The sequence below is a fragment of the Eublepharis macularius genome, chromosome 1, assembly GCF_028583425.1.
Source record: "Eublepharis macularius isolate TG4126 chromosome 1, MPM_Emac_v1.0, whole genome shotgun sequence".
Taxonomy (NCBI): domain Eukaryota; kingdom Metazoa; phylum Chordata; class Lepidosauria; order Squamata; family Eublepharidae; genus Eublepharis; species Eublepharis macularius.
The window spans coordinates 38,182,146-38,207,406 of record NC_072790.1 but is presented as its reverse complement, the minus strand read 5'-3'; the positions used below and the strand labels follow the sequence as shown (position 1 = coordinate 38,207,406).

At 41.2% G+C, this 25,261-nt stretch overlaps 1 protein-coding gene and 3 long non-coding RNA genes across 7 annotated transcripts in view; 2 read left to right on the top strand and 2 right to left on the bottom strand.

The window, feature by feature from the left end:
• The window catches only part of WDFY2 (WD repeat and FYVE domain containing 2), a 73,129-nt gene that overhangs the window by 21,393 nt on the left and 26,475 nt on the right, over positions 1 to 25,261 (top strand). Inside the window, exon 2 of one of the 2 annotated variants that reach the window (XM_054995843.1) lies at positions 12,419 to 12,486. The exons of the other annotated variant lie outside the window; for it this stretch is intronic. Within the exon in view, the coding sequence (XP_054851818.1) occupies positions 12,419 to 12,486 (68 nt within the window). The remainder of the gene's footprint in view (positions 1 to 12,418; positions 12,487 to 25,261) is intronic. 2 annotated transcript variants of the gene reach the window in all.
• On the bottom strand, positions 12,597 to 13,626 carry LOC129340962 (uncharacterized). Of its 2 annotated transcripts, none has more exons than XR_008598077.1 (2): positions 13,033 to 13,626; positions 12,597 to 12,954 (listed from the first exon to the last, which is right to left on the bottom strand). It is a non-coding gene; the product is annotated as an uncharacterized LOC129340962 (long non-coding RNA). The 2 variants fall into 2 exon arrangements; XR_008598078.1 differs by having other exon boundaries at positions 12,597 to 12,825.
• Positions 16,242 to 17,243, bottom strand: LOC129340973 (uncharacterized). Of its 2 annotated transcripts, none has more exons than XR_008598080.1 (2): positions 16,679 to 17,243; positions 16,242 to 16,599 (listed from the first exon to the last, which is right to left on the bottom strand). It is a non-coding gene; the product is annotated as an uncharacterized LOC129340973 (long non-coding RNA). The 2 variants fall into 2 exon arrangements; XR_008598079.1 differs by having other exon boundaries at positions 16,242 to 16,470.
• On the top strand, positions 17,363 to 17,852 carry LOC129340984 (uncharacterized). Its single transcript, XR_008598081.1, has 2 exons — positions 17,363 to 17,415; positions 17,624 to 17,852. It is a non-coding gene; the product is annotated as an uncharacterized LOC129340984 (long non-coding RNA).

The window sequence follows — 25,261 nt, the reverse complement described above, 5'->3', positions numbered from 1 at the left end:
ATTGCCATAGCGAGGGCTTCATGCGTTCTCTTCAGGGCTATGTCTCCCTTTTTGTCCAGACTGTCCTTAATAGCCCCTTGGCCGTCCTCAGACAGAAGCCCATGGGATTGCAGGGCTATCACTGGCGCATCCACGGCGGGAACCTGCAAGAGCTCAGTGGCAAATTTGGGAAGAGAATATAACTTTTTAACATTATTAGAGAAATGCTTGCAAGAGGCTGGAGTGGCCCACTCAGCCATCAATTGTTTTTCATAGTATTCAGGAAAGGGAAAAACCTTAGATCTCTCTTCTGATCTAGGGAAAAACTCTTTATTCCCCTTAGGTCTGGACTTAGGGTCCCCAGTAGATGACTCTTCCTCCCCCTTCGATGTTTCCTGAAGCTCAAGAGCGGAAAGGGTTTTAGCTAAAAGATATTGATAATCTTCAGCCTGGAACAGTCTGTTAGAGTGTTCATGGCTAGAGGATTCTTCCTCCTGATCTTCCTCAGAGAGGAAGTCCCCACCATCTGAATCTTCACTGGGGGAGGGAGCCTCTGCAGGCCAGTCTCTACCAACCCCCCTGGGGTAAGCATTGGATTTTCTTGCTGCCTTGGTGGGCCAAGGCATGGCAGAACTCTCCTGGGCATCCCGATGTCCCTTAGGGCAGGAAGGTTGAGAGGGTTGAAGTTGCTTAGACTTATGAAGAGCCAGGATCTCCTCCCTCATGGTCTGTCGCAGAAAACCCATCACTTCTGGGGGCATAGTAAGGTAAGCGGCACTTACTTGATTCTCCTGAACGTTTGGATCCTGATTAAGTCCCATTTCTCCCGCCGGGAGGTTGGGAAGCGCGTCATTTGGCCTTGGCGGGAAAACGCTAGCCGCGCTGTTGTTTGCCGCCAAAACGAAGCTCCCTCCGTTGCTGCAGCTAAAGGCCTCCTGATTCAGACTTCTCGAGCTCTGGGGCTCCCTCTGCTGGAGACGAGGCCTTTTCTTAGAGGGCTGATCTTCTCCCAAAGGAATCTTCTCGCCGGGGAGCCGCTCAGCCTCGCAAGGAGAGCCGGCGCCGGCTGAACACATCCCCGCCATCGGTAAGACAGCTCCTGGGGGATGGCTCGCCCTCTCCAAAAAACTCTCTTCAGAATCCGATGAGGCCGCCGAGGCCATTCTCAGTCTTCAATCTTCTCCTTGACACGTTCCAAACAGGAAGGTATAGGAGAAGAAAGCAGTGGAAGATAGGAAATTAAGGTGAAAGAAAGAAAGAGGAAGAAATAGGAAGAAATAGGAAGGGAAGATTATAGCAGATAGATTTAATTAGGAAGGCAGTGAAGAGCTAGCCTAAGGTGAACTGCTCTCCCCTGAGGCAGGAAAGGAACTGAAGGCAAAGGGGGTGTTCCCACATACATCCACAGGAAGAGGAAGAAAGATCAACTTTCCTGCCTCCCCGATTGGACGGTGGGAAACACCCAGGATGTCCTCCGACTCAGAGGGAGAACCAGGAAAAAAATATGAAAAAATGTGCGCAGGATTTAGGGGATAAACCAAAGCACTACTGCTGAAAAAACCCATGCTGAAAACATTAGCTCCAGATCTGATCCTTCTTATCTGGGTTCTAAAAGACAAGAATTGGCCCATTTAAATGAGCCTGATAAAATGGTGAGCTTAATTCTGTGTGAACCGTGATGCCATTTGTTTTATGCTTGTCTTAGTGGTTCCTGAGAGCCAAACTACAAGTGACGCCTGACACAGGTTGGACACTTGTCAGCTTCCCTCAAGTTTTGATGGGAAATGTAGGCAGCTGGGCGGAATGTTGGACAGGTGACAGTTGAAAAGTCCATTGGACAGCAGTCAGAGAGCCAATCTGCAAGACTAGGATGCCTACATTTCCCATCAAAACTTGGGGGAAGCTGACAAGTGTCCAATCTGTGTCAGGCAGACACAGTTTGGCTCTGAAAGAATCTAGAAAAGTAAACCCTCCACACTTCAGGCTGTCTTCCACAGAACCTCTGCGGAAGCCCCAAAGAGCGCAGAATTAGTCTGCACAGTGTAATGAGTCTAACACATGCTCTCTCAACACAGAGATTAAAATGGTAGATTGTTTGCCAGCTTTTACCTTTCTTATCAAGTAGAAAAGAGCAAGAGTCCCATAGCACCTATAAGACTAACAACATTTGTGGTAGGGTATGAGCTTTCGTGAGCCACAGCTTACTCCTTCAGATACCGCTACTGGACTCTTGCTCTTTTCTACTGCTGCAGACAGACTAACACTGACTAACCATCTTGATCTTTCTTTTCAAGAAACTCTTCATGAGAGCGCACGTAACATTTCTAAAACATGGTTTTTAGAGGGCGAGTACATACTAGGAAAGAGTTGTTGTGACAGTCTGCAAACACAACAGTTTGTGCTTTGTATCCCTTTCCAGTGGAACAGGGCAAAGCCGCAGGTGAACGGCCCGCTGTTACATTCTGGAGCTAACTGTGGTATGGAAGAGAATATTAAGAAGCAAGAGCTTGGATTCTCTCTGGTATATTCTCAGTGCAGTGCACCGTTTACTGTATATACTAATTAAGCCACATGTTGGTCTGCTAATTAAAATTCTTTGAGCCAGGTGATGCAAAGGAAATGTTTCCACTCTGCTCCAACCTATGTCTAGACTTGAATCTCTTCGCTGTTGCAGGTGGGAACAGGGTGGATAGTCAGGGTCCTAGGGGAATCTTGTCCAGCACTGTCTTGGAGAATATTTATCAAGTGCATGTTATGTATCCAGCCACACAGCAGAGAAGACTTCATGTCTTTGGAAGAAAGGGTGGCGATTCTTCCTTCCCGTAACAGATCCCTATTTCGCTCCTATGATGTTCCCAAGCATCTGCCGACCCCCAGAAACAAAACTGGGGGGCTAAGCACAGTGGGAGGGGGAAGCTTTAAACGCCCCATTCCCACAGATCATTAGATACTCAGCACTGTTTATTTTGCATATTTATGTCACATCCTTTCTTCCACTGGAGTCAAAGTGAAAGGTGTATGGATCCTAGGAGCTCCCCTAACCACCCAAACCTTAGTTTTGGTAAGGCTGTTTGCACCATCTGCTTTGCATTCCTACACTAGAACAGTAATACAAATACAGTAATAATATGACTTTCCTGTAAGCCAGTTTCTGTACATGTGTTTGCCAAATGAATGAAATGAAAATAATTCTATGGTTTGCCTGGAGAGTCAAATGGAAGATTGGGCTAGTTGCGTTGGCCAACTGGTGCTTTCTGTAGATACTTGGTTTTTACTTGTTCGTATTGAACCAGTAGTGTGGCAGGGTGGTGGTGTAATTCTGCTCTCTGCTAAAGGCTCAAGATCCATTGCATCCCCCACCCCCCAAGAATAAAACCCTCTGACATAGATCTTTGTGGGTGGGGACGAGGCAGACTTGGCCCACAGGTCACATTCCTACTGTCTTCTGGAAGTATTGCCTTATCATTTTCCGCTTTTAAAGAAAAACTGCAAATTGCTTTCTTTTAAGCATGAGCTGTCAGGCAGCATGGAAGATTGCCACATAGTCTCATCTGTTTCCTGAATGCTTAGCGCTGCAGAAAAAATGGAAATGTTAACCCGTAGAAGGTTAATGCTCATACTTCTGTTTGAGGAATCTGAGTAAGTTAACTGAGTGAGACGGGAGAGATGGTCTAATTTGAAAAATATTCCTGCCTGTTCATTCTTGTTTTTCTCTCTTTTTCTCACACATACATACTTTGCTATGGTAGGGATGTATAAATGGGCACAAGCTCCCACATATTGGCAGCAGTTGGAGCATTTGAATGAGAAACTGTACAGTTCTATTACTGTGGTGCTGTCTGGATGGCTGAAAACTAGCTGTACTACACCCCTCCTCCCCTGGTTTTGTGTTTAGCTTTGTTGCCCTTTCAGGCTTGTATCGTGGCCCTGAAATTGCTTCATCTACGAGCAGAACCACAAGTGACAAAAGGCACAGATTGGACACTTGTCTGCTTCCCTCAAGTTTTGATGGGAAATGTAGGCAGCTTGGCGTAATGTTGGACAAGTGACAGTTGAAAAGTCCATTGGACAGCAGTCAGAGAGCCAAGCTGCGAGACCAGGATGCCTACATTTCCCATCAAAACTTGAGGGAAGCTGACAAGTGTCCAATCTGTGCCTTGTGTCACTTGTGGTTCTGCTCTTAATCTGTCTTGGAAATTCTGTCTTTACCAGAGCAGGTGTTGCCTCCCCCTCATTATGCACTGATGCTAGCATGGAATAGCCGATAGCACAAAGTATCAGCGATGCAGAAGGAAGAGAGTGCAGAACATGATTTCCTTGCCTCTGTGATGCTACAAGCGCCTTCCATTCCTCCATGTTCCCTTTGGTTTCTTGGTGCTTAAAGCAAGGCAGTGTTCACGTATTAACATGTTTCTGTGATCAGGAAATCAGGTTTGTCAGTTGTGATTTTTCTTTGGTCCTCTGGATTCCAGCCCTAGCAGAGGCATGGAATCTTTGGGTAATCTTTAGGATGTCCTGATCATTTTGGTTTCCCACTTCCAAAAGGAGATAAACCTACTTGAGAGACAGTTTGGTGTAGTGGTTAAGAGTGCGGGACTCTAATCTGGAGAGCTGGGTTTGATTCCCTACTCCTCCAGTGGAAGCCAGCTGGGTGACCTTGGGCTAGTCACAGTTCTCTGGAGCTCTCTGAACCCCACCCACCTCACAGGGTGTTTTGTTGTGGGGATAGTAAAAGCATACTTTGTAAACCATTCTAAGTGGGTGTTAAGTCATCCTGAAGGGCGGTATATAAATCTAATGTTATTATTATCGTTTGTAAGGATGAACCTGCAAAAGCTCATCACGGGCCTTCTCCCGACCCTTGGCATATTTCATCGAACGGGGTGGGGGGCGGTTTTTCACTTCCTTTGGGACTCTCAAGCACTGAGAGTTTATGGCTCTTTCCATGTGTCTGCAGAGCCCTGACTGAAATGAAACTGGGCTCACCCCTCTCTACCAATACTCTGCAGGTGCCAATGAGCTCCAGGGCAGGGCAGGGTTACTGTCACTCCCAAGTTCCTTAAAACATATACTTATGCTGTGTATGTGACTGGTCCTGACTGAAAAGAGAACTTATAGTTAATGCAGAATAACCTGGCCCTCCTAGGACCAGGTAAGAGCGTTAAGAGTATAGGCTTATACTTCCCCTAATTGTCTGGGGCATTAAACTCCCAGGCCTAATTTAGTACATACACTGGGAAAGCGTAGAGAACCTGAAGCATCAGAATCTGTAGTTGATCTGACGTGAACTTGCTAGTCCTCCGGTGTGAGGTTAAAAACAGGAAGGACTTGTTTCTTTGGCTTTCCCACTGAAGTTTGGCACGTGCAGCCCTCTTTTTGCTTCATCCGCTGAATGCCAGCTTTTATAAAGGGAATAGAAACAGAGCCTGGATCTATTTTATAAACTGCCCTGAGCGTTTGTGATGAAATTAACCTAACTGCGCATTATGCAGTTGCACAAAAGGTTCCTGTATGATTTGGAATGTAGCAATTTGCGAGGGGCCGGGTTAAATGAGAAGGACGATGACTAAAAATTAAAGGAAGAAAAGGAATCCAAAGGGGGAAGAGGGTAAGTGGAGAAAGAAATGGAAACTGTTGTTGAACAGAAAAGGGAAGAAAGGAAAAGGCCCCCCCATCCAGGCTGACTTCCAGTCATTTCTGTGGTGAGGCAAGTATCTCCTGTCATAGACTCAAATTAGACTGTGTGTGACACTTGGTATGTTGCCTAGTGACACTTGAAAAGTCATGTTTCCAGTGGAAGTCCTCCTGTCACCGTGACAAAGCCACATGATAGACTCGCTGGAAGTGGTCATGGGCTATGTTTTTTTTCTCTGTCTGCCCAAAGTAGATAGAGGCTATGGCAATATGGGCCCTTGGTTTAATAGATGGGGGTCAGATACTGATATAGCCTCATTATTATTATTTTTTTGTAAACAAAATTTTATTAATAAAATGCATACAATAAATTACAAGATAGCACAGATTAACAAGTAACAATTGGTAGCTAAAACACAACCAATAACCAAATAACAATACTATATACAATGTAAAGTAACAGTGATAAGGCTTAGATTCTAATAACTACATTATAGCAATTCAAAAACAGATTTGTGAAACTTTGATACCGCCCAGATATTATTGTTTTCCAGATATTCATAGAATGGAGACCATTTCTCCTGAAAATTAGTGCTTTTGGGAAAGTGCTCGGCTTGATAAATTTTGTCACTCAATTTTTCTGTAATGAAATGATCCCAGATCTTGTTATGTCAGACAGATAATGTTGGAACATTTGTTCCAGTTCTAGTTTACTCATAAAACCATTATGCTTTGCAATATCTATCAATCTAAATTTTTGTGTTTGTCGCCAAAATTAACGAAATGAGTTACTCAGCCTTGGTTCTAGCATGGAATTTAATATAATTGGAGAGAATCTAGAGATATTTGGAAGAATCTTATGTCGAATTTGATCCCAAACCTTTAATGTAGCATTTAGGAAAGTATATTTTTTATTTTAGAAGGACAATTACAGGGTTTTTCCCAAATAAGTTCAAGTAATGATCTTTTGATTAATAAAGGCTGAAAGATAAATGCCCATGAGGGAAGATTGTTGCTTGACATCAATTGAATAACGTTTATTAGTCTTGTAGCAATTTGGTATATATTTAAATTAGGGTAACTGAACCCACCATTCGAAGATTTACGTCTAATGGTTTCAAAAGCAACTCTGGGTTTTTTATCCTGCCATAAAAATTTGTTTAATATATTTTGCCATTGAGATAAGTATGTGTGAGATATATAAATTGGTATCGCTCTGAATATATAAATTTAGGAAGTATAATAACGCACTGTAAAGCTTACAATACTGAGGCAGCGTTCTTATCTTTAGATATTGAGAAGGCCTTCGACTCTCTAGAGGTTCCTTATTTACTCAATATTCTAGAATATATGGGATTTGGCTCTAAATTTCTCACCGCAATAAAATCAATATACTCCAATCCTATTGCGAACATAAGAATCAATGGTAGAACTTCAGAAAATTTAAATATTAGCAGAGGAACTAGACAAGGGTGCCCATTTTCACCAGTACTATTTGCCATTGCCCTAGAACCTTTGGCAGTAGCTATAAGAGAAAGACAATCGGTGAAGGGAATCTGCATCGATACAAACACTTTTAAAATAAGTTTGTTTGCAGATGATATGCTGCTTTACTTAACTGATCCTTTAGCGTCACTCCAACATCTACAACCAATTTTATCTGATTTTGGACTAATATCTGGTCTACAAGTTAATCAAAGTAAATCATATCTTCTGCCGCTAAATACTGATGAAATTACAGACAAAGTAATAGCAGCACTCTTCAAATTTAAATTAACTTCTCAAATAAGATACTTAGGAGTAAATATCTCAGCTAATATTAGCAACATACTGCAAATAAATCATAAAGGGATCATAACTCAAATTAAATCCAGTATAACTAATTGGAATAGTATAAATCTTTCATGGCTAGATAGATTTTATCTCATCAAATCGTTTATACTTCCTAAATATAGCCTCATTATTACAGGACCTTTTGTTTTGGGCAGGCTGCTTGTGGGGGGGGATGTCTGTCAACATTAACTACTCTCTCCCTCCTAGTAGATACCAATTCCCTTTCTAGATAGCTAAGAAGCAACTGTACATATTCAGAGGCGATCAGGTTGGTGCTTGAATATCTTGGGGAAAATATGTTTGTGTTGCGTGTAGAAATAATTCTGTATTGCCAGCGCTGTAGCCATTTAGACTGTAAGGTGTCCGTCTTGGAGGCAAACCTAGTGTTGAGTCATGCATTTAAATATTGCATCTGAATCTAGCCTGGAGAGGTTGGTGGAGACTGCTTAGCATTCTTCGTGTTTCTTCCCTTTCAGTTTGCCTCTCTGGCCATACTGTCAATTCAGATAAACACTTACACAGAATAAACCAAAAAGACATAGTTATTGCCCTCCTTAATAGTCCAGATTTAACAGAAGAAAAACAGGAAGGGTCCTCTTTATTTAGTCAGTGTGGTGGTGTGGTTAGCATGCCTGGCTAGGACTTGGAAGACCTAGATTCAAATCCCCTTTAAACCCTGAAGGGTGAACTCTCAACCTAACTTACCTCACAGAGCTGGTAGGATAAAATGAAGGAGGGGGAGAACCACGAAGCTGCTCTGAGCTCCTTGGAGGATGAGAGGGATAAAAATGTGATGGGATCATCACAGAACTTGGGACAGTCCAGAAGGAATCACATTCAGGCACCAATCAGCCCCAGATGTCCGTAATTACAGTAAAAGTCCTATTTCTAGGGTTGCCAACCTCCAGGTGGTATAGGGTTGCCAGCCCCCAGGTGGTGACTGGAGATCTCCCAGAATTACAACTGATCTCCAGGTGACAGAGATCAGTTCCCCTGGAGAAAATGGCTGCTTTGGAGGGCAGACTGTATGGCATGACACCATTCTGAGGCTCCTCCCCTCCCCAAACCCTACCCTCTCCAGGCTCCACCCACAAAATCTCCAGGAATTTCCCATCCTGGACCTGGCAACCCTACCTATATCACATGCCCTTGGACCCTGTCATAAAGCGTGTGAAATAAGTGTGTGTATAAAAACTGTATAATTTGATTATGGTTTCATAGTTGGGTTCCCCCCTCCCAAGGATTATGCCCCTTATAATATTTTAAATCTTACTCTTTAGTTTCTTTCAAAATAAAAATATATTGTACAAAAAAAGGGATTACGCCCTGTTGTGCTGAACAATATGTCTTGCTATTCTAAACATTCTGCAATGATTCTAAATAGCGACCCGGTAACTTGCAAAATATTCAAGATTACCCAGCAGGTGTTCCGTCATGGTTTTCTTTTACTTACGTGCCAGCATTGGTGAATAAAACATTAGGCTGTGAGCTGTTTTTATTGAAGCTCTAGAAAAAGCTGGTGACCTGTATCCAAGGGTTCATAGGGGTGTGTGGTGTTTACAGAAATTTCTCTCTTGCTATTGCATGAATGGATTCTTCAGTTGTGACAATCTACACGTTACTGGAGGAGCTTGAAAACATTTATAGGAAGAGGACAAAAGCCAGAGTGAAAAGTGTTTTAAAAGGCAGAGTTTGTGCACTTTGAACACACTAGATATTTGTGGGGGTGAATTGTGTTCATTTCCAACTAGTTCGGAACAATCTGCCAAACAGGATGACACCTTTGCTTTTGAGATTATCTAGTTTGTGACGCGTTTCTGATTTTGCCTTAACCACAGATGCTGACATAACTCATAGGGGATTTTCTAAAACGGATTAAAAATGCCCTGCTGCTTGCAGAACTGAACTGGCTTATGTCGAGTCGAAGAGTTTAAGTATTTGGAAAACCAGAATTTCTGTTTGGGCAGCTGTAGGTGTTGGTATAGTAGATAAGGTGAAAAATGGCTTTACTGTTCAACTAACTCTCACAAAAAAAACTTTTTTGTCAGTTTAGAGTAATCTGATAAGTACCATTTTTAGAGTATCAATAATACAAACGTATTACAGCTTTGTCATTTCCCTTCTCTTCCCAGTCTTTTTGAAGAAATGAGATTAACAATAAGAAAAAATGGTGCGCCTTCATTCCAGTGTGGGTCATACGGCTGTTCATTTTTGTAAAGACTACCGTTATCTTATACACATTATATTAACAAAACAACACACACATTATGTTAACAAAACAACACACACACCCAAAAAAAGAGAAGAAAGACTGTTCCAGAGTCAGTCATCTCTCTGTGCCAGTTCTTGGAAGGAAGGAATTCAAGAGGATATAGCAATGAAATCAAGATTCCCATGCAAAAAAATTCAAAAGAAACAGCATGCTGGCTGTGAAGCCAGCCTTTCATACTTCCATGAATTAAGAAAAATGAATATTCACTGGTTTATAAGATAAATTCAAAGAATTTGCTTGGCCTTGTTCCTTGCACAGCTAGTTCACTGTATTTGTATAGTCTCTTCCACTGCTGTCTTAAATGGCAGCCCCAAACTGGAAAATTGTTGCTTTCCCAAGTTCTCCTTACTCCACTTGTTTTAAAAGTTCATTTCTCAAGGTTTATTTATCGAGCACAGCTGAAGGATAAGCATAACCAGTGCCAGCTTTTTGGGCGCTCTCTTCTCCAGCCAAGAGGAAGGGTGGTTTGAAATCGGTAATGACCTCTTGCAACCTCTCTTCCTTCCCATCTTCACTTATGTTTCCTTGTGGCCATAATTTCTGACCCTCTTGCCTTGGCTTTTGCCTTTGGCAGTCACTGTATGAACTTCATGCAAAACTTTTCTGACAACTATCTGGCCTTTCTCGGCTTTCCCCACTGGGAAAAATTAGGTGTCCCCCCCCCCCTCCAATTTCAGGTTATTGCTACACAGCTTAATTTATCACAATTAATATTTTCATTGCACGTTTGAATAGTGCTCAGTTCTCATCCAGTGTTAAATGCAGGTGAACTTTATTGTTCTGCCTTGCAGCAGTCCGTCTATAACAAACAATGTGGTCACGGAGTGTTATCCCAGCAGAGATGATGTCAAATTGTATCCTAGAAACAAAGTGATTTTGATCTGTTTTTTTTTCTCTCTTTCAGTGTCTTGCACACTTTCAGATCTATGCAGTTTATATTTGAAATTGCGCATGTTGTCTGTTCTAATTTGGGCTGTATACCACACGAAGATATGCACCGGATGGTGGTTAGGGAGTTGCTTAGAGTGGGCTTAATCATCCTTAACTTAATGCGGGGTTGTGGCTAGAGCATTTGCCATGACAAAGAGAGATGGTTTAGTTCGATGATTGGCCCACTGGCAGTTTTTCAAAGAAGCACTTTGTGGTAGGATGATACCGTAGAACTGCAAAACACTTTGCAGTTGTCTTCTACATTGCATTGTCTTCTACATTGTAGAAATATGGGGAGTTGCTGCAATGTGTGTGTGTTGGGGTGAAGCCTGCTCACAGTGGTGTTTGTGGTTTTCCCTTCCTCCATTTTATCCTCCAAACCACCCTGCAAGTTACATGTGTTAAAATGTCGCACTGGACCCTTATTCTACAACACAGCTCAGGTTATTGCTGTGCAAGGTGATGGTGCTAACCTTGAGCTCCCCTTTTCACAATCTTAACATATTTTGGAATTCATAATCCATCCTTTTTTTAAAAAAATCTGCCTTAAATCTTGCATTAGAGATGCTGCAAACGGGCTCCATTGGTGTAGGTGTACATGTCTTCACAGAGCATTGCTAATTACTATGGTTTAAGAGTTGCCTGGGTTGAAGACAAGTTTCTCCACTGCTAATTTCCTTTCACCTATGTATTTTCCCCAGCTGGTCCTCTGAGCAGATCGCATATCAATAAATTTCAGATATACACCCAATTATCTCCATTCCTTTGCTCTTCATATTAACATTTTAGCAATCGTTAGTTCATGTGCATGTGTCTTGTGTCGCATCAAGCTGTCTTGCCAGGAATAGCTTCCAATTGGACCCCTGTCCAATTACAGTAACTGTAATTGTTGCCACAATTGCTGTAAAAGTACATCCAGAGATTAATTTACATAAGGTAAAAAGCTATTAGATGTAGGTTTAATATCATGGGGAAGACTTGATCTTGAGGTTAGAAATTTCTTAGACGCATATAACACAGCTAAATGAAATCAACTCAGATATATAGATGTTTCTGATACCACATATGCTGTCACATATGAGGCGTACACAACATATCAAACATGTATTGTAACATGAAGGTTTAACATGATCTTGTATAAAGTATTAGCCTGAGCTAGGGTATCTTAATATTAAGTGTAGTCAGAATACTTCCTTCTGTTCCTAATCTCCTTTTTCTAGTATTAGACCTTCTAAGAGAGGCAATTCCTGCTAGCCATAATCTTCAGCCTGTGAATGTTTTAAATTTGTGGTAAACTTGTGTCTAAGTCCATTTAGGAACATGAGAAGCTGTATTCTGCCTTCATTCACAGCTAGCTGTGAAGACTGACATGAACATGGGTTATGTGTGTATGCTCCGTCCAATCAGGTGTGGAGCATGATTGAATATTTTCTGGTTTCGGAAGCATTCAAACAAGACCTTAATTCCTGGAGCATTCGATATGGGGACATCTGGACCAATTGGTATCTCCCCACCCATATACCCCAAATCTGGATTCTAAACCACTCCTGATTTAGAATTCCAGTGTGTGGTGAGGAAACCAACTTCTGGTTTATCTAGAGAAATCCTAAATACAATGTTGTCTAAACCTCTGAAACCAAGACTGTAGCCTGCGTTTGTGACGGGTTACGTTTCTGTCAGCCAAATCTGCATGGTTGTGTCTTTTTTAAAAAAAGGTGATCTGATGGTAATGGGGAAATGCTAAAGATGCCTTTCCCCCCTCTTTTACAGAACTGTTCGTGTATGGCTGAAGAGAGAGAATGGTCAATATTGGCCTAGCATATACCATACTATGCCATGTAAGTATTCTGGGATGCTTAGAATTATTTCCTAGAAACAAGAAATGAAGGCTATCCCCACAAATAGTACCAACAGAAAAGAGAGAGAAATTTCTCGTGGGAAACAAACCAAGAATTAATATACTTTTTATATGATATTATAAGGTAATTTCAAAGGCAATTGCACGAAAATTATACAAACTGTTTATATATAGCCAATAAAGATGTCCAGAGAGTCTATCATCTGTGTGTATTCCTCAATGTGTATTCCTTAATCGCAGTAATATCACGGTATGCAGATGAGTCTTCACAAAGTCTTCTCATATAAATTCAGCCAAACAGCTTCTCATATGCATTCAGCTTGGAATATAATCACAAAAGTCTTCTCATATAAATTCAGCTAAACAGCTTATCATATACATTGCCACGCCCAATCTGGGGCCGGCTACAAACAGATTTCGTCCCCTTCTTCAGGGGCGTGGTTTATAGCTGTAAAAACAACATTCTTACTTTAATATACAATAACCAACATTAAAGTATTATTGCAATCCCCCAAGCGGAACTGACCTGTTGTATTCACACAGCATAGGGTATTTGAATCAATAATTATTGTGGAAACGTGTGTCTCCAGTATCACAGTCACAGCAGCTGTATCTTCTCCTGCTTGTGGCCAAACCCTTCAACTGCAGTTTAAATCACATACTCATTATCCAATCTCAAAACTTTAAAGCAACATAACTGATTATAAAAAACAATTCAATGATAGTTCCGTATTGAGGCCGTGCGGTCTGATCGTCTGCAGAAAGACAATCCAAAATGCTTCCCTCCTCAGTAGCTTAATTTGATTTGCATGTCCCTTAGTTACAACCTCCAGTACCGCTACTTTAAAGGAATTTTCTTCATGACGATGCTCGATAAAATGTTGTACCAGGGGTGCTTCCATTACTCTGTGCCTAATTCTAGACATATGTTCAAAGATCCTAGTTTTCAATGGTCTTATCGTACAACCCACATAAAAAAGAGCACAGGGACATTCAAGTAAGTATATCACACCCGATGTGTAACATGATGCAAAGTGTTTAACTGTCAGTTTCCGTTCCTTAACAAAAATCTCCTTCCCCTCTAGCATAAATTTACACAAAGTACATCGGCCACATTTAAAATTTCCCACAGGTAATGATGTTTCCTGAAGTTGAGTGCGCATCATAGCATGAACTAAATCATCCCTTAGGCTCCTGGATCTTCGTAAACCACATAACGGTGGTTGTTCACATCCCGCAATCTCCTCAATGAGGGGCCAATGGCGAGCTACGATTCTTTTAATTTTATATGTTAAGGGTGTGTAGTCCAATGCCCATCTAATTCTTTGATCTGGTAGGGCTTCCCGAGTCTGAAATAGTACAGATCTATCTATAGCTCTAGCCTTAGAAAAGGCTTGAGATATAATTTTAGATGGGTAACCTCTATTAGTAAACATTCGTTCCATCTGCCTACCATCCCTGTCGAAATCAGTTATTGTGGTGGAATTCCGTCTGATACGCAAAAATTGGCCATATGGTATATTTTGTCTAAGGTGCCGGGGATGGAAGGAACCAAATTCCAAATATGAATTCCGATCTGTCTCTTTACTGTAGGTTCTAACCTGTATCTTTTGAAAGGCATCCCGATATGTAACTACATCCAAAAAATTGATTTGGTTGGGGTCTGACCGCCAGGTGAATTTAACATTCGCATCCCGTTCATTAAGCCATTTACAAAAATCCGGTATCTGGGCAGCTCCCTGAAATAAAAAATATAAATCATCCAGATATCTACAAAAGAAAACAATATTACCCCTGAAAGGGTTGATGTCTTGTAAAATGTGAAATCTCTCCCAACGGGCCATAAATAAATTTGCGATGCTGGGTGCCACCGGGGACCCCATAGCAACGCCTTTTTTCTGGAAGAAAAATTGATCATCAAAACAAAAATAGTTTTTTTCAAAACTAAATCGAGAAATTGTAGTAGGCAAGATGATGGGATAGTGTTTTCTGTAGTTGTAAGAACTTCTTCTACTACCTCTCGGGCTTCCTGATGAGGAATGATGGTGTATAAAGAGTTAACGTCCATCGTTAAAAATACTGTGTCCTCCGACAGGGTGATGTTCTCAACTTTTTTAATGAAATCACGTGTATCATGCAATAGACCTTCAATTTTAGTAATAGCCGGTTGTAAAAAAGAGTCCAATAAGATTGCCAATGGTTCCAAAATTGAGCCGCAACCAGATATAATTGGCCTACCTGGCGGGGGCGTTGTTTTCTTGTGAATTTTTGGAAGTACATAGAATAATGGGATTCTAGGTGAAGTAACCTGTAAAGCATAATAGAGGGTATCTGTAATTTCCCCCATCTCCCTTGCCTCATCCAAGACAATCTTAATTAGGTCTTTAATATGATTAGTTGGATCCGAAGAGATCCGTGTGTAAAAGGTGGTATCCCTAAGCTGTCTGTGAACCTCATTAACATACATATCTTTATCCATGATCACAATACCCCCGCCCTTGTCGGCAGGCTTAATGACAATGTTAGCGTCGGAACGTAAGGTTTCAAGAGCCCGTCTCTCTAACCGAGACAAGTTGTGCCAAGTACTGTAAGGTTCATTTTCTAATTGAGAAAGGTCCCTAAGGATCATATATTCAAACGTGTCAATACGGTGATCTGAGACCGGCGGCACAAAAGATGACGGACCCTTTAATTTCCTAAGTAGTAAAGACTCTCCCTGAACCGGGGTAGTCGGCTGAGATTGGAAGAAATATCTAAGTTTAATAAGCCGAACCAACTTAAATAGGTCTACTCGTGTCTGAAGTGGTTGGTATTTGGGGGTTGGGACAAATCCCAATCCCTTATTGAGAACAGCTATTTCTAATGAATTCAGCTCACGGGAAGACAAATTGAAAATTAAACTTTCATCCGCGTTCTTTGGAATGATTTCTTTTTGCCTCTTTCTAAAAAAGATGGTCGTTGGTTAGGGTAAATTGTTCTAGTTCTAAGATTCCTGCTGCTAGGACCCTCATCACCCGAGCTGTCAGACACCCCCGATGTCTCCAAATCTGAAAAAGTGCTAACAGGATTAGCCCAAGATACCTTACGTGGTCCTCTAGTATTAGTCCTGGACTGATCCCACCAAAAATAAACCCTACTATTAGCATAATCCAAATTATCACGTTTATATTTCTTAATTTTAAGTTCCTTGGTGCGAGTTTCAAATTGTTGTACCTGTTGAGCTATTTGTTTAAGGCGAGCATCAAATTCAATAGTGGGCATCGTGTCTTTGATAGAGGTTTCCATGGTTTGAATTTCCTCTACCAATGCCTGACTCTCCTTCCTGCAACGTTTAATAACCAAAAGCATAAGGTCAAAGCTACATTTGTTTAAAATTGACGCCCAATCTGATTTGAATGATTCATCATCGGCAAACATCCCTGGAGGTTTTTGAATTCTTAAACCACGTGGGATAAGTTGAGACGTATGATAATCAAATAACGTGGAAGCATGCAAATCAAATTTAACTTGTTTAGATTTCAAAAAACATAATGTATCCCAATCATCCTTGGGTGGATTGTCTGTCTCTTTAAAGATAGAAGTCATACCGGACAAAATCTCCTGTTGTTCCTCTGCTGAAAAAGCCAAAACATCCTTAAAGGAAGCCATAATGAGAACTAGAAACAAGAAATGAAGGCTATCCCCACAAATAGTACCAACAGAAAAGAGAGAGAAATTTCTCGTGGGAAACAAACCAAGAATTAATATACTTTTTATATGATATTATAAGGTAATTTCAAAGGCAATTGCACGAAAATTATACAAACTGTTTATATATAGCCAATAAAGATGTCCAGAGAGTCTATCATCTGTGTGTATTCCTCAATGTGTATTCCTTAATCGCAGTAATATCACGGTATGCAGATGAGTCTTCACAAAGTCTTCTCATATAAATTCAGCCAAACAGCTTCTCATATGCATTCAGCTTGGAATATAATCACAAAAGTCTTCTCATATAAATTCAGCTAAACAGCTTATCATATACATTGCCACGCCCAATCTGGGGCCGGCTACAAACAGATTTCGTCCCCTTCTTCAGGGGCGTGGTTTATAGCTGTAAAAAACAACATTCTTACTTTAATATACAATAACCAACATTAAAGTATTATTGCAATCCCCCAAGCGGAACTGACCTGTTGTATTCACACAGCATAGGGTATTTGAATCAATAATTATTGTGGAAACGTGTGTCTCCAGTATCACAGTCACAGCAGCTGTATCTTCTCCTGCTTGTGGCCAAACCCTTCAACTGCAGTTTAAATCACATACTCATTATCCAATCTCAAAACTTTAAAGCAACATAACTGATTATAAAAAACAATTCAATGATAGTTCCGTATTGAGGCCGTGCGGTCTGATCGTCTGCAGAAAGACAATCCAAAATGCTTCCCTCCTCAGTAGCTTAATTTGATTTGCATGTCCCTTAGTTACAACCTCCAGTACCGCTACTTTAAAGGAATTTTCTTCATGACGATGCTCGATAAAATGTTGTACCAGGGGTGCTTCCATTACTCTGTGCCTAATTCTAGACATATGTTCAAAGATCCTAGTTTTCAATGGTCTTATCGTACAACCCACATAAAAAAGAGCACAGGGACATTCAAGTAAGTATATCACACCCGATGTGTAACATGATGCAAAGTGTTTAACTGTCAGTTTCCGTTCCTTAACAAAAATCTCCTTCCCCTCTAGCATAAATTTACACAAAGTACATCGGCCACATTTAAAATTTCCCACAGGTAATGATGTTTCCTGAAGTTGAGTGCGCATCATACATACATCATACATACATCATACATACATGCGCATCATACATACGTTTCCACAATAATTATTGATTCAAATACCCTATGCTGTGTGAATACAACAGGTCAGTTCCGCTTGGGGGATTGCAATAATACTTTAATGTTGGTTATTGTATATTAAAGTAAGAATGTTGTTTTTTACAGCTATAAACCACGCCCCTGAAGAAGGGGACGAAATCTGTTTGTAGCCGGCCCCAGATTGGGCGTGGCAATGTATATGATAAGCTGTTTAGCTGAATTTATATGAGAAGACTTTTGTGATTATATTCCAAGCTGAATGCATATGAGAAGCTGTTTGGCTGAATTTATATGAGAAGACTTTGTGAAGACTCATCTGCATACCGTGATATTACTGCGATTAAGGAATACACATTGAGGAATACACACAGATGATAGACTCTCTGGACATCTTTATTGGCTATATATAAACAGTTTGTATAATTTTCGTGCAATTGCCTTTGAAATTACCTTATAATATCATATAAAAAGTATATTAATTCTTGGTTTGTTTCCCACGAGAAATTTCTCTCTCTTTTCTGTTAGAATTATTTCCTGCCAGATTTGGGCGGGGGGCTATGAGGAATTGGTGGGGGTCAGTTTGAAAAACCTAGCTCCCACCCCAAATCTCCCCCATTTCTCTAGGGTTTTCTAAACTCTCAGGGAGGTTAAGCAGCTTCAACTCTTTTTTTTCCTAACTTTAACTGGCAGTTGTTCTCAACGTTCCTTACCTTCTGGAGCATGTTTAGTACTTCCCAGACCTAATATTTAGGATTTCTTTTCCTGTGCATACGTCTAGAAGTCCTCAACTAGGTAGATACCACTTCTCTGTGGGTTGTCCAGTTTTGTGGCTTTTTATCATTCAAATGAGGGCCAGCCAGTTTAATATTAGATGTAGGCATGATCTACCACCTTCTTTGTTCTTGGTCTTCACTGCCTCTTTTTGCAGTTATTTGTCGGGAGATCAGAGCTTAGCATACGAAGTGAAGTCAGTAGGCATGTTGCGTGCTGCTCCCGTTTAGCTTCTTGCCAAGCACTTCCAGGGCCAGCCCACCCGTTAGGGGCACCTAGGTGATTGCCTAGGGCACCCAAATCAGCCCGCTCATCTGTCCATGGCAACTGGTGGCTCCAACTGGCACCCCTGGCCCCAGTGGATGGCAGTAGTGAGCTTGCTCCTTCCCTCCCTCCATGGGAGAGGAGAGAACAGGCTCTCTTTCTCTCCCCCTCTCCATCCGGGGGAAGGGCCACGGGCAGACTGGGAGGGAGCAAGGCAGCAGCGATGAAGTCATTTGCCTAGGGTGCCAGAAATCCTTGGGCCAGTTTTGAGTGCACGTCGCCAAGCTTTGCAAGGGGAACACTGAGCCTTGGTAGGACCGGACGGGGTATTCCTTCTTCACCACGGCTCGTTTTTATTGGGGAGAGTCCGGGTGGCGCTTGACAACTTGGTAGTGGCAAGTTAAAGTTAAAAGGTTATTAACCCTTTCCAGTTGCTAAACAGGCCTTAATCAAGAATTTAATTCCATGCTCAGGCTCTCAGTAGTTTAAAAGCAGAAAGAGGGTGCGGGGGGTAGAAAACCCGTTGGATTCCTGAGATCTAAGCATGTGTTTTTAGGCTCTAGCTGCTTTTTTTTTAATGCTGGGTTTTAATTAACAGCTTTTAATGCTTTTTTTAAAAAAAAACTGTAAGCCACCTCAGGCAGGTTCCCTGTAGAGGTGGCATGAACTCTTTCAAAATAAATAAATCCCATGGCCTAATTGCATGTAATCTTTTCTCTGGGGACATACCCAGGGAAGTTCCATATTTCTCAGGTGCATGTAGACTCAGTTAGGAGTGGGGCTTAGCTCTTCCCCCATGACATTTTCTTTCCCTGAAATGGCCTTGAGATTGTGCTGTTTGCTCTACTAGCTGCTGCATGTGTCCTGATGAATCACATGCTAGATTTCCACGGCTGAGGAAATGCTACCTTCAGCGCCATGTCAGGTCAGGAATAGCTGCTTGGTGGAAGGTCTAATCCCCTTCTCTCCACAAGCAGTCCACATCTGGGGCACTGCATACCTGGGAAGCACAGAACCTCAGAACATGCCTCTCCACCCATCCCATAGATGTCCCCAGGGAAAAGATAATATGTGATCGTACCCTGAATAAGAAATGCAAATTGAATAGAACTCGCAAAATTTGAGCTTTCTTAGCATGTGGCAAGAAAAATGGGACTTGGTATTTAGGTGTGGTGTTTTCAGTGAATAAACAGGGTAGGGATTTTTTAAACGTTGTATGAGGAAATTGTAGAATTGGTTATACGCAAGGGGAAGAGGCATACCATTTGTTAATCATCTCTTAAAATATAGTCCATAGTCTCTGTATCCTACTCCGAAGGAAGACATGCAGAGGAAAAGGGGTGTAGAAATTGTTTAGCAGTCTTGCTGTCTCCACCTTTTCAAAAGAAGGGGGTGTTTGTGTGATATGGACCATGGTTAGAAGTGCCTCCCACACTGAAGAGTATTAAATAGTTGTCCCATGGCTCTCTCACCCTCTTATATTTGAGTTCAAGGTTATGTATTAAAGGCTACGTGTTGCATACTGCAAGAGCAACTTGGACTGAGTGAGCGTGATCTGTATATCAGTAGGAAGTTCTGGCTTTCATCAGGTTCCCAGGATGTGCATCTGGGCCAAAATACACTATTATGCAGACATTGTAGGGCGATAAGTCAATATACTAGTTAAAATAATTAAAGCTTTAGTTTGTAATCAGAGGGGAGATACTAATTGGGATGACCCTGAGGGTACATTTCTGAATGTCTGTGCTCACTTCTGTTTGTGTTGATTTGATGAAAATGTAAAGATGGTAGCAGATTATAGTTTGCTTCAGGGCAACCCTCCCCCCCCCCATAACTTTCCTTCTAGAAAAGGCAGTTAAAAAACCACTCCACTGAAATTCACCATGTCAGTCCATAATTTAAATGTGAGTGCTGCATCATGTTGATGGAATTTTAATTTCTTCATGTTTTGAAATGATTTTTGATGTAGGATGTTAATAGACTATGGAATATTCTGTGCTAGAGATTCTATGACACATTAATGCTAGTTCTTAACAGTGTCAAATTTTGAGTTAGTCTGTTCAGACGATGCTTTTTAAAAACGCACAGATGTTTTGGTTACATGGGAGACCTCCAATGAAGACCAGGGTTGCAGAGGCAGGCAATGGTAAAACACTTCTGCTAGTCTCTTGCCATGAAAATCCCACCAGCAGTCGCCCTAAGTAAACTATAACTCGAGGGTGGGATTTCATTTCAAGTTATAGTTAAATAGAATCTATGGGAATCCAAACGATTGATCAGTGGAAGCCCCTTCTCTTACTTACAGGCCTTAATCATGAGCAGATTTTTATGTATTCATCTGTATTGCTGCATATGATGATGTGTGACTTGGTTCTTAGAAACAGAGTTTCAGATGCGAGTGCCAGTTGATGCAGCATTTCTGACATAACCGTGTGCTTGATAGCAAAGCAGTTGTGCGAATGCAGCTCCCCAGGGATGCTGGCAGTGCTGCTTTAAGAGCCAGGGTTGGCATTTAGCCCTTGTAATCAAAAAAGACAATCCTAAAGCAGGACTGGGCTGTGTTCCCCAAGCGACATATCCCACATTCCATCAGGTAACCCCGCTGGCTGCTCCATGTCCCGTTTTGCAGCATGTAAAATAGGCTGGAACATTTGGGGGTGTCAGTTGTGTGCCCTGTCACCACAAAAGGAAGCGCTTCCTAATGAGTTATTGAACTGTGGAATTCACTGCCTGTGAACATAGATGGCTTTAAAAGACAGATCAAGAGGGTAGACAGAGTGAGCTCTGACTCATTTAACAACAAATGTTGTTAATCTTATAAGTGCTACTGGACTCTTGCTCTTTTCTACTGCTTTAAAAGACAGATTCATGGAGGATTGGTCGATCAGTGTCTACTAGCCAAGGTGACTAAGGTTTTCTGTACGTGAGACGAATTACGTGTGGATGCTCAAGTGAAGGGAGACGCAATGTTAGCTGGGAAGGGTAGTTAAAAAGACAGGATGGGAAGGCTCTGTCAGTTTTACCTCTCTAGAGCTGGCAAAGATCGCTCCTTAGAGAGTTTATTTCATCTTCAGATGTGCCAGCTGGATTTTTTTTGAAGTGAGTAATACATTGTAGGGAACAATGGCAGTTGGTGGCGGCATCGAGGAAAACACATTATCCTGAAAAAGTTAACTTTCATACTTTTTGTGAGGCTGGAAATAAAAATGAATCCAAGTTGACTAGTATCGTATATGTAAATGACATAAACAAAATATATAGACTATATAGCAACACGTCCACTTTAGAAGGGGCAACACACTGGGACTTCTCAAGGACTATGCTGACCTTGGTGTATTGTCAGCACGTTTACAACACTTGTTGCTCCGGTTCTGTCACCCACTGTGAGGTGATTTAAAAGCCCAGATTAACCCTTCTCCTGCAGCACTTGTAGCACTTACCTGGTACGCTGTGTATGGAAATAACTTAAAATTACGATAATCTGATAACTGCTGTAAAAGAAAAATTAGGGAGAAATTATTTCCTCTTCAGTATTCTTGTATCCTAAAACTACTCTTCAGCTGAATTTGAGGATGTTAATTTCTTTTTGAAAAGATGCTACATGGCCTATACTATATTAATATGTAACAGTTTTAACAGCATGGGATGCATATCCAGTATAATGTTCAGATTTGCACTGTCTGGTCCCGGGAGTTTGGCCTTACTCTTGGACAGGAGACTAGTGTGGAGAATGCATGAAAAAGTGCTTTGCCCAATTTCTGCAATCTGTGATTTGTTATACTTCAGAAAGTTCCTGTGCAGGCACACCTTAAGGGACACTTTCTGATTTTACTTCTCAGATGTTTCACGGTTACTTACATGTGTGATATCCAGTAGTCCCAATTCCAAGGCATGCTGCATATTGCATGGAAATCACGTTTCCCTGGCACTGGAAAGACATTATTTTGTCTCTCATGGTACAGTCCCCACACACTTGGCTAGCACCTTCACTGCAAGTGTGAGTTGTATTGAATGTCACTGTCTGTGAGTCAGAGGATCTTGTCAAATAGCGTGTCTTTCAAAATGTTGGGAAGTTCCGAAAATCTTGTTCTGGTTCCAAGCAAAATGATTTATACTAGAGGTAGCCATAGCCAGATTTTCAGAGGTGGCAGTGCTACCTTGCCCTGGCTGCTACCCTCACTCAAAAATTGAAACACCTAGTGTTCTTTTTATCCATGTTCTCCAAGTATCTTTAAATACAGCATGGCAAGTCACACATGGCCATAAGGCAGAGGTCCCCAACAGTTGCACCTGCTGACACCTTCCCTGGTGCCTGCCAAGTATTTTTAGAAAGTAAGCTGTAGCCATTATTTTGTGGTTGGTTCCGTCTCCTTCAGTAGCCATTCTGTGGCAGCCATTTTGTTGCTGTGCCCACCACACTGTTAGGGTTACCAGCCTCCAGGTGGTGGCTGGAGATATCCTGGAATTTCAGCTGATCTCCAGACCACAGAGATCAGTTCCCCTGGAGAAAATAGCTACTTTGGAGGGTGAATTCTATGGCAGTATTTCCTGCTGAGCCCTGTTTCCTCCCCAAACCTCGCCTGCTCCAGCCTCCCAAATATCCAGGAATTTCTCAACCTGGATCTGGCAACCCTACAACACTGTGTCAGAATTCCAAATGTGCCCACAGGCTCAAAAAGGTTAGAGACCCCTGCCGTGAGGACCTACCGAACACTCAGATCCTTAGAGATGGGATAAAAATGTGACAGATATCTGTGTTGGAAAGGTATTTATCAACAAATTGGCTTGATTTGTTAAGGAAGAAACTCCACTCTAGCGTTAGTTTAATTATGAAGGGAATTTTTTATTTCTTGCTGAAGATGGGGTTACTTTGCAATGGAGCACAGTTTCTGTTGATCTAAGACATTCTGTGTATGTACTGGAGGCAGCGGGGCTTCCACTGTGGGTGGCTTGTTGTGGGATACATGTTTGTTTTTGTACACTGATCCCACAACAGATGTTGGTAAAAGCCACCGGGAGAAGCATATTTTTCCTGTAGTACATGCAGAAATAAATTATGTAAGTTGTTATCCCTGTATCAATACTGAGATGTGAGCCATGATGCAGCTATTTCCCGAAAATGCGCCAGACAGATTGTAGCTTGCTATTTATGTAGCAACACATCTCCCGTGAGGGAGTTTTATGGAGAGTTTTTTACTCTTTTATTGTTGAAGCTGAGACCATTTACATTTGTGGGGGCATAAAAATAGAATTCTTGGATTGATTTTGGCTTTCAAGAGAGTACTTTTGCAGGACTGTTATATTGAGTGAACTAAAACATTTGAGTAAATTCGATAAAAACAAGTTAAATATTCTTAGTAGAAAGTGGCTAATTCTTTAGAGGCAGATTCCCGGCAGTGTTAAGCTCATTTTAAAGACAGGTTATTTTAGACCACTGTTATTGTTATTCATTGATAGACCCACACTAGCTTTTGTGTCCAAAATAACAAGTTTTCTTTACCTCCATAATGATAGTGAAACTTGGGTTTTCATTTTGATTCTCACAGCCAACCCAGGAAGTAAAAGTAAGGATGACAAAGTAAGTAAGGAGGACAGAATATCTAGTTGGTTGATTTAACAAAAGTAGATGCCTAGTCCATCAAATTATGTCTAAACTTTCTTATTATAAAAATAGCAGTATAGGTACCTTATGTTAACTCACTTGCAGAAAAATAATCGGAAGCTGCAACGTTATTAAAAGGCCACCTTTAATCTGTTTATTTTTACTACAGTAGTAAGCCAGAACCAAATACCCTTAAAACTGTGCCTTTACCCACTGTTGAAAACTGACTCCCATTGATTAATCAACTGAATCTTTAAAATCGAAAAGATTCCAGTAGCACCTTTAAGACTAACCAACTTTACTGTAGCATAAGCTTTCGAGAACCACAGTTCTCTCTGTATATCTGACCAGTTTCTTCATACCCTCCATGCATCTGACGAAGAACTGTGGTTCTTGAAAGCTTCTGCTACAGTAAAGTTGGTTAGTCTTAAAGGTGCTACTGGACTCTTCTATTTTGCTACTACAGACTAACACGGCTAACTCCTCTGGATCTATGAATCTTTAAAGTTACCAATTTAAATTGATTGACACGTGCAGACTAAAAAGCGAAATTAGCCTATTATTTCTCTAGAAACAGCCCAGGGGTGACGGTAACTAAATGGCAAGGTATGTTTTATCTGCTCTTGCAAAGGGTATACACACAGCCTATTGAACTATAATTTAGGGTATATTGATTTACTGCCGTAGTACAGCTAATTCTCTGTGGTTTTTCAGTGAAACAAGATTAAAGAGAACTGTAGGACCTTGTCATAAAATCTGTTGCTAGGATGCAGTCTAGAGGTTACACAGCTAGAGGACATTTTCTAGTTATGATTTATCACTTTGAACTATGAATGAACGCGTTAATAGGTTGATAACGGTTTGCAAAAAAAATCTAAAAAAATGCTATAGAACCTGTTATTAGTGGCTATTCAAAATGGTGTGCAGATTTTTTTAGTTCCCCAGAACTCTTCATCAGGCTGATTTTTAAGAGGTAGGAAAAGGGGAAAGAAGAAAAAAGCCTTTTCGGGTCATAATGTTAAGGACTCTGGCTGACTACACCACACTGACTATTTTCAAAATGTAGAAATAATGCTTTCCCCCTGCACAGTATAATAACTGCAGTAACTATATTCGGTTGTATTAAATAAAAGTTAAAATTAAAAAAAATAACTGCAGTAACTGCTGGTGTAGGGCTGATGGGCACTTCTTCCGGGGAGAGAACCAGAAGGATAGTTGGTTGAGCTCCATGTCCCCTACCGCCCCCCCCCCGCCCC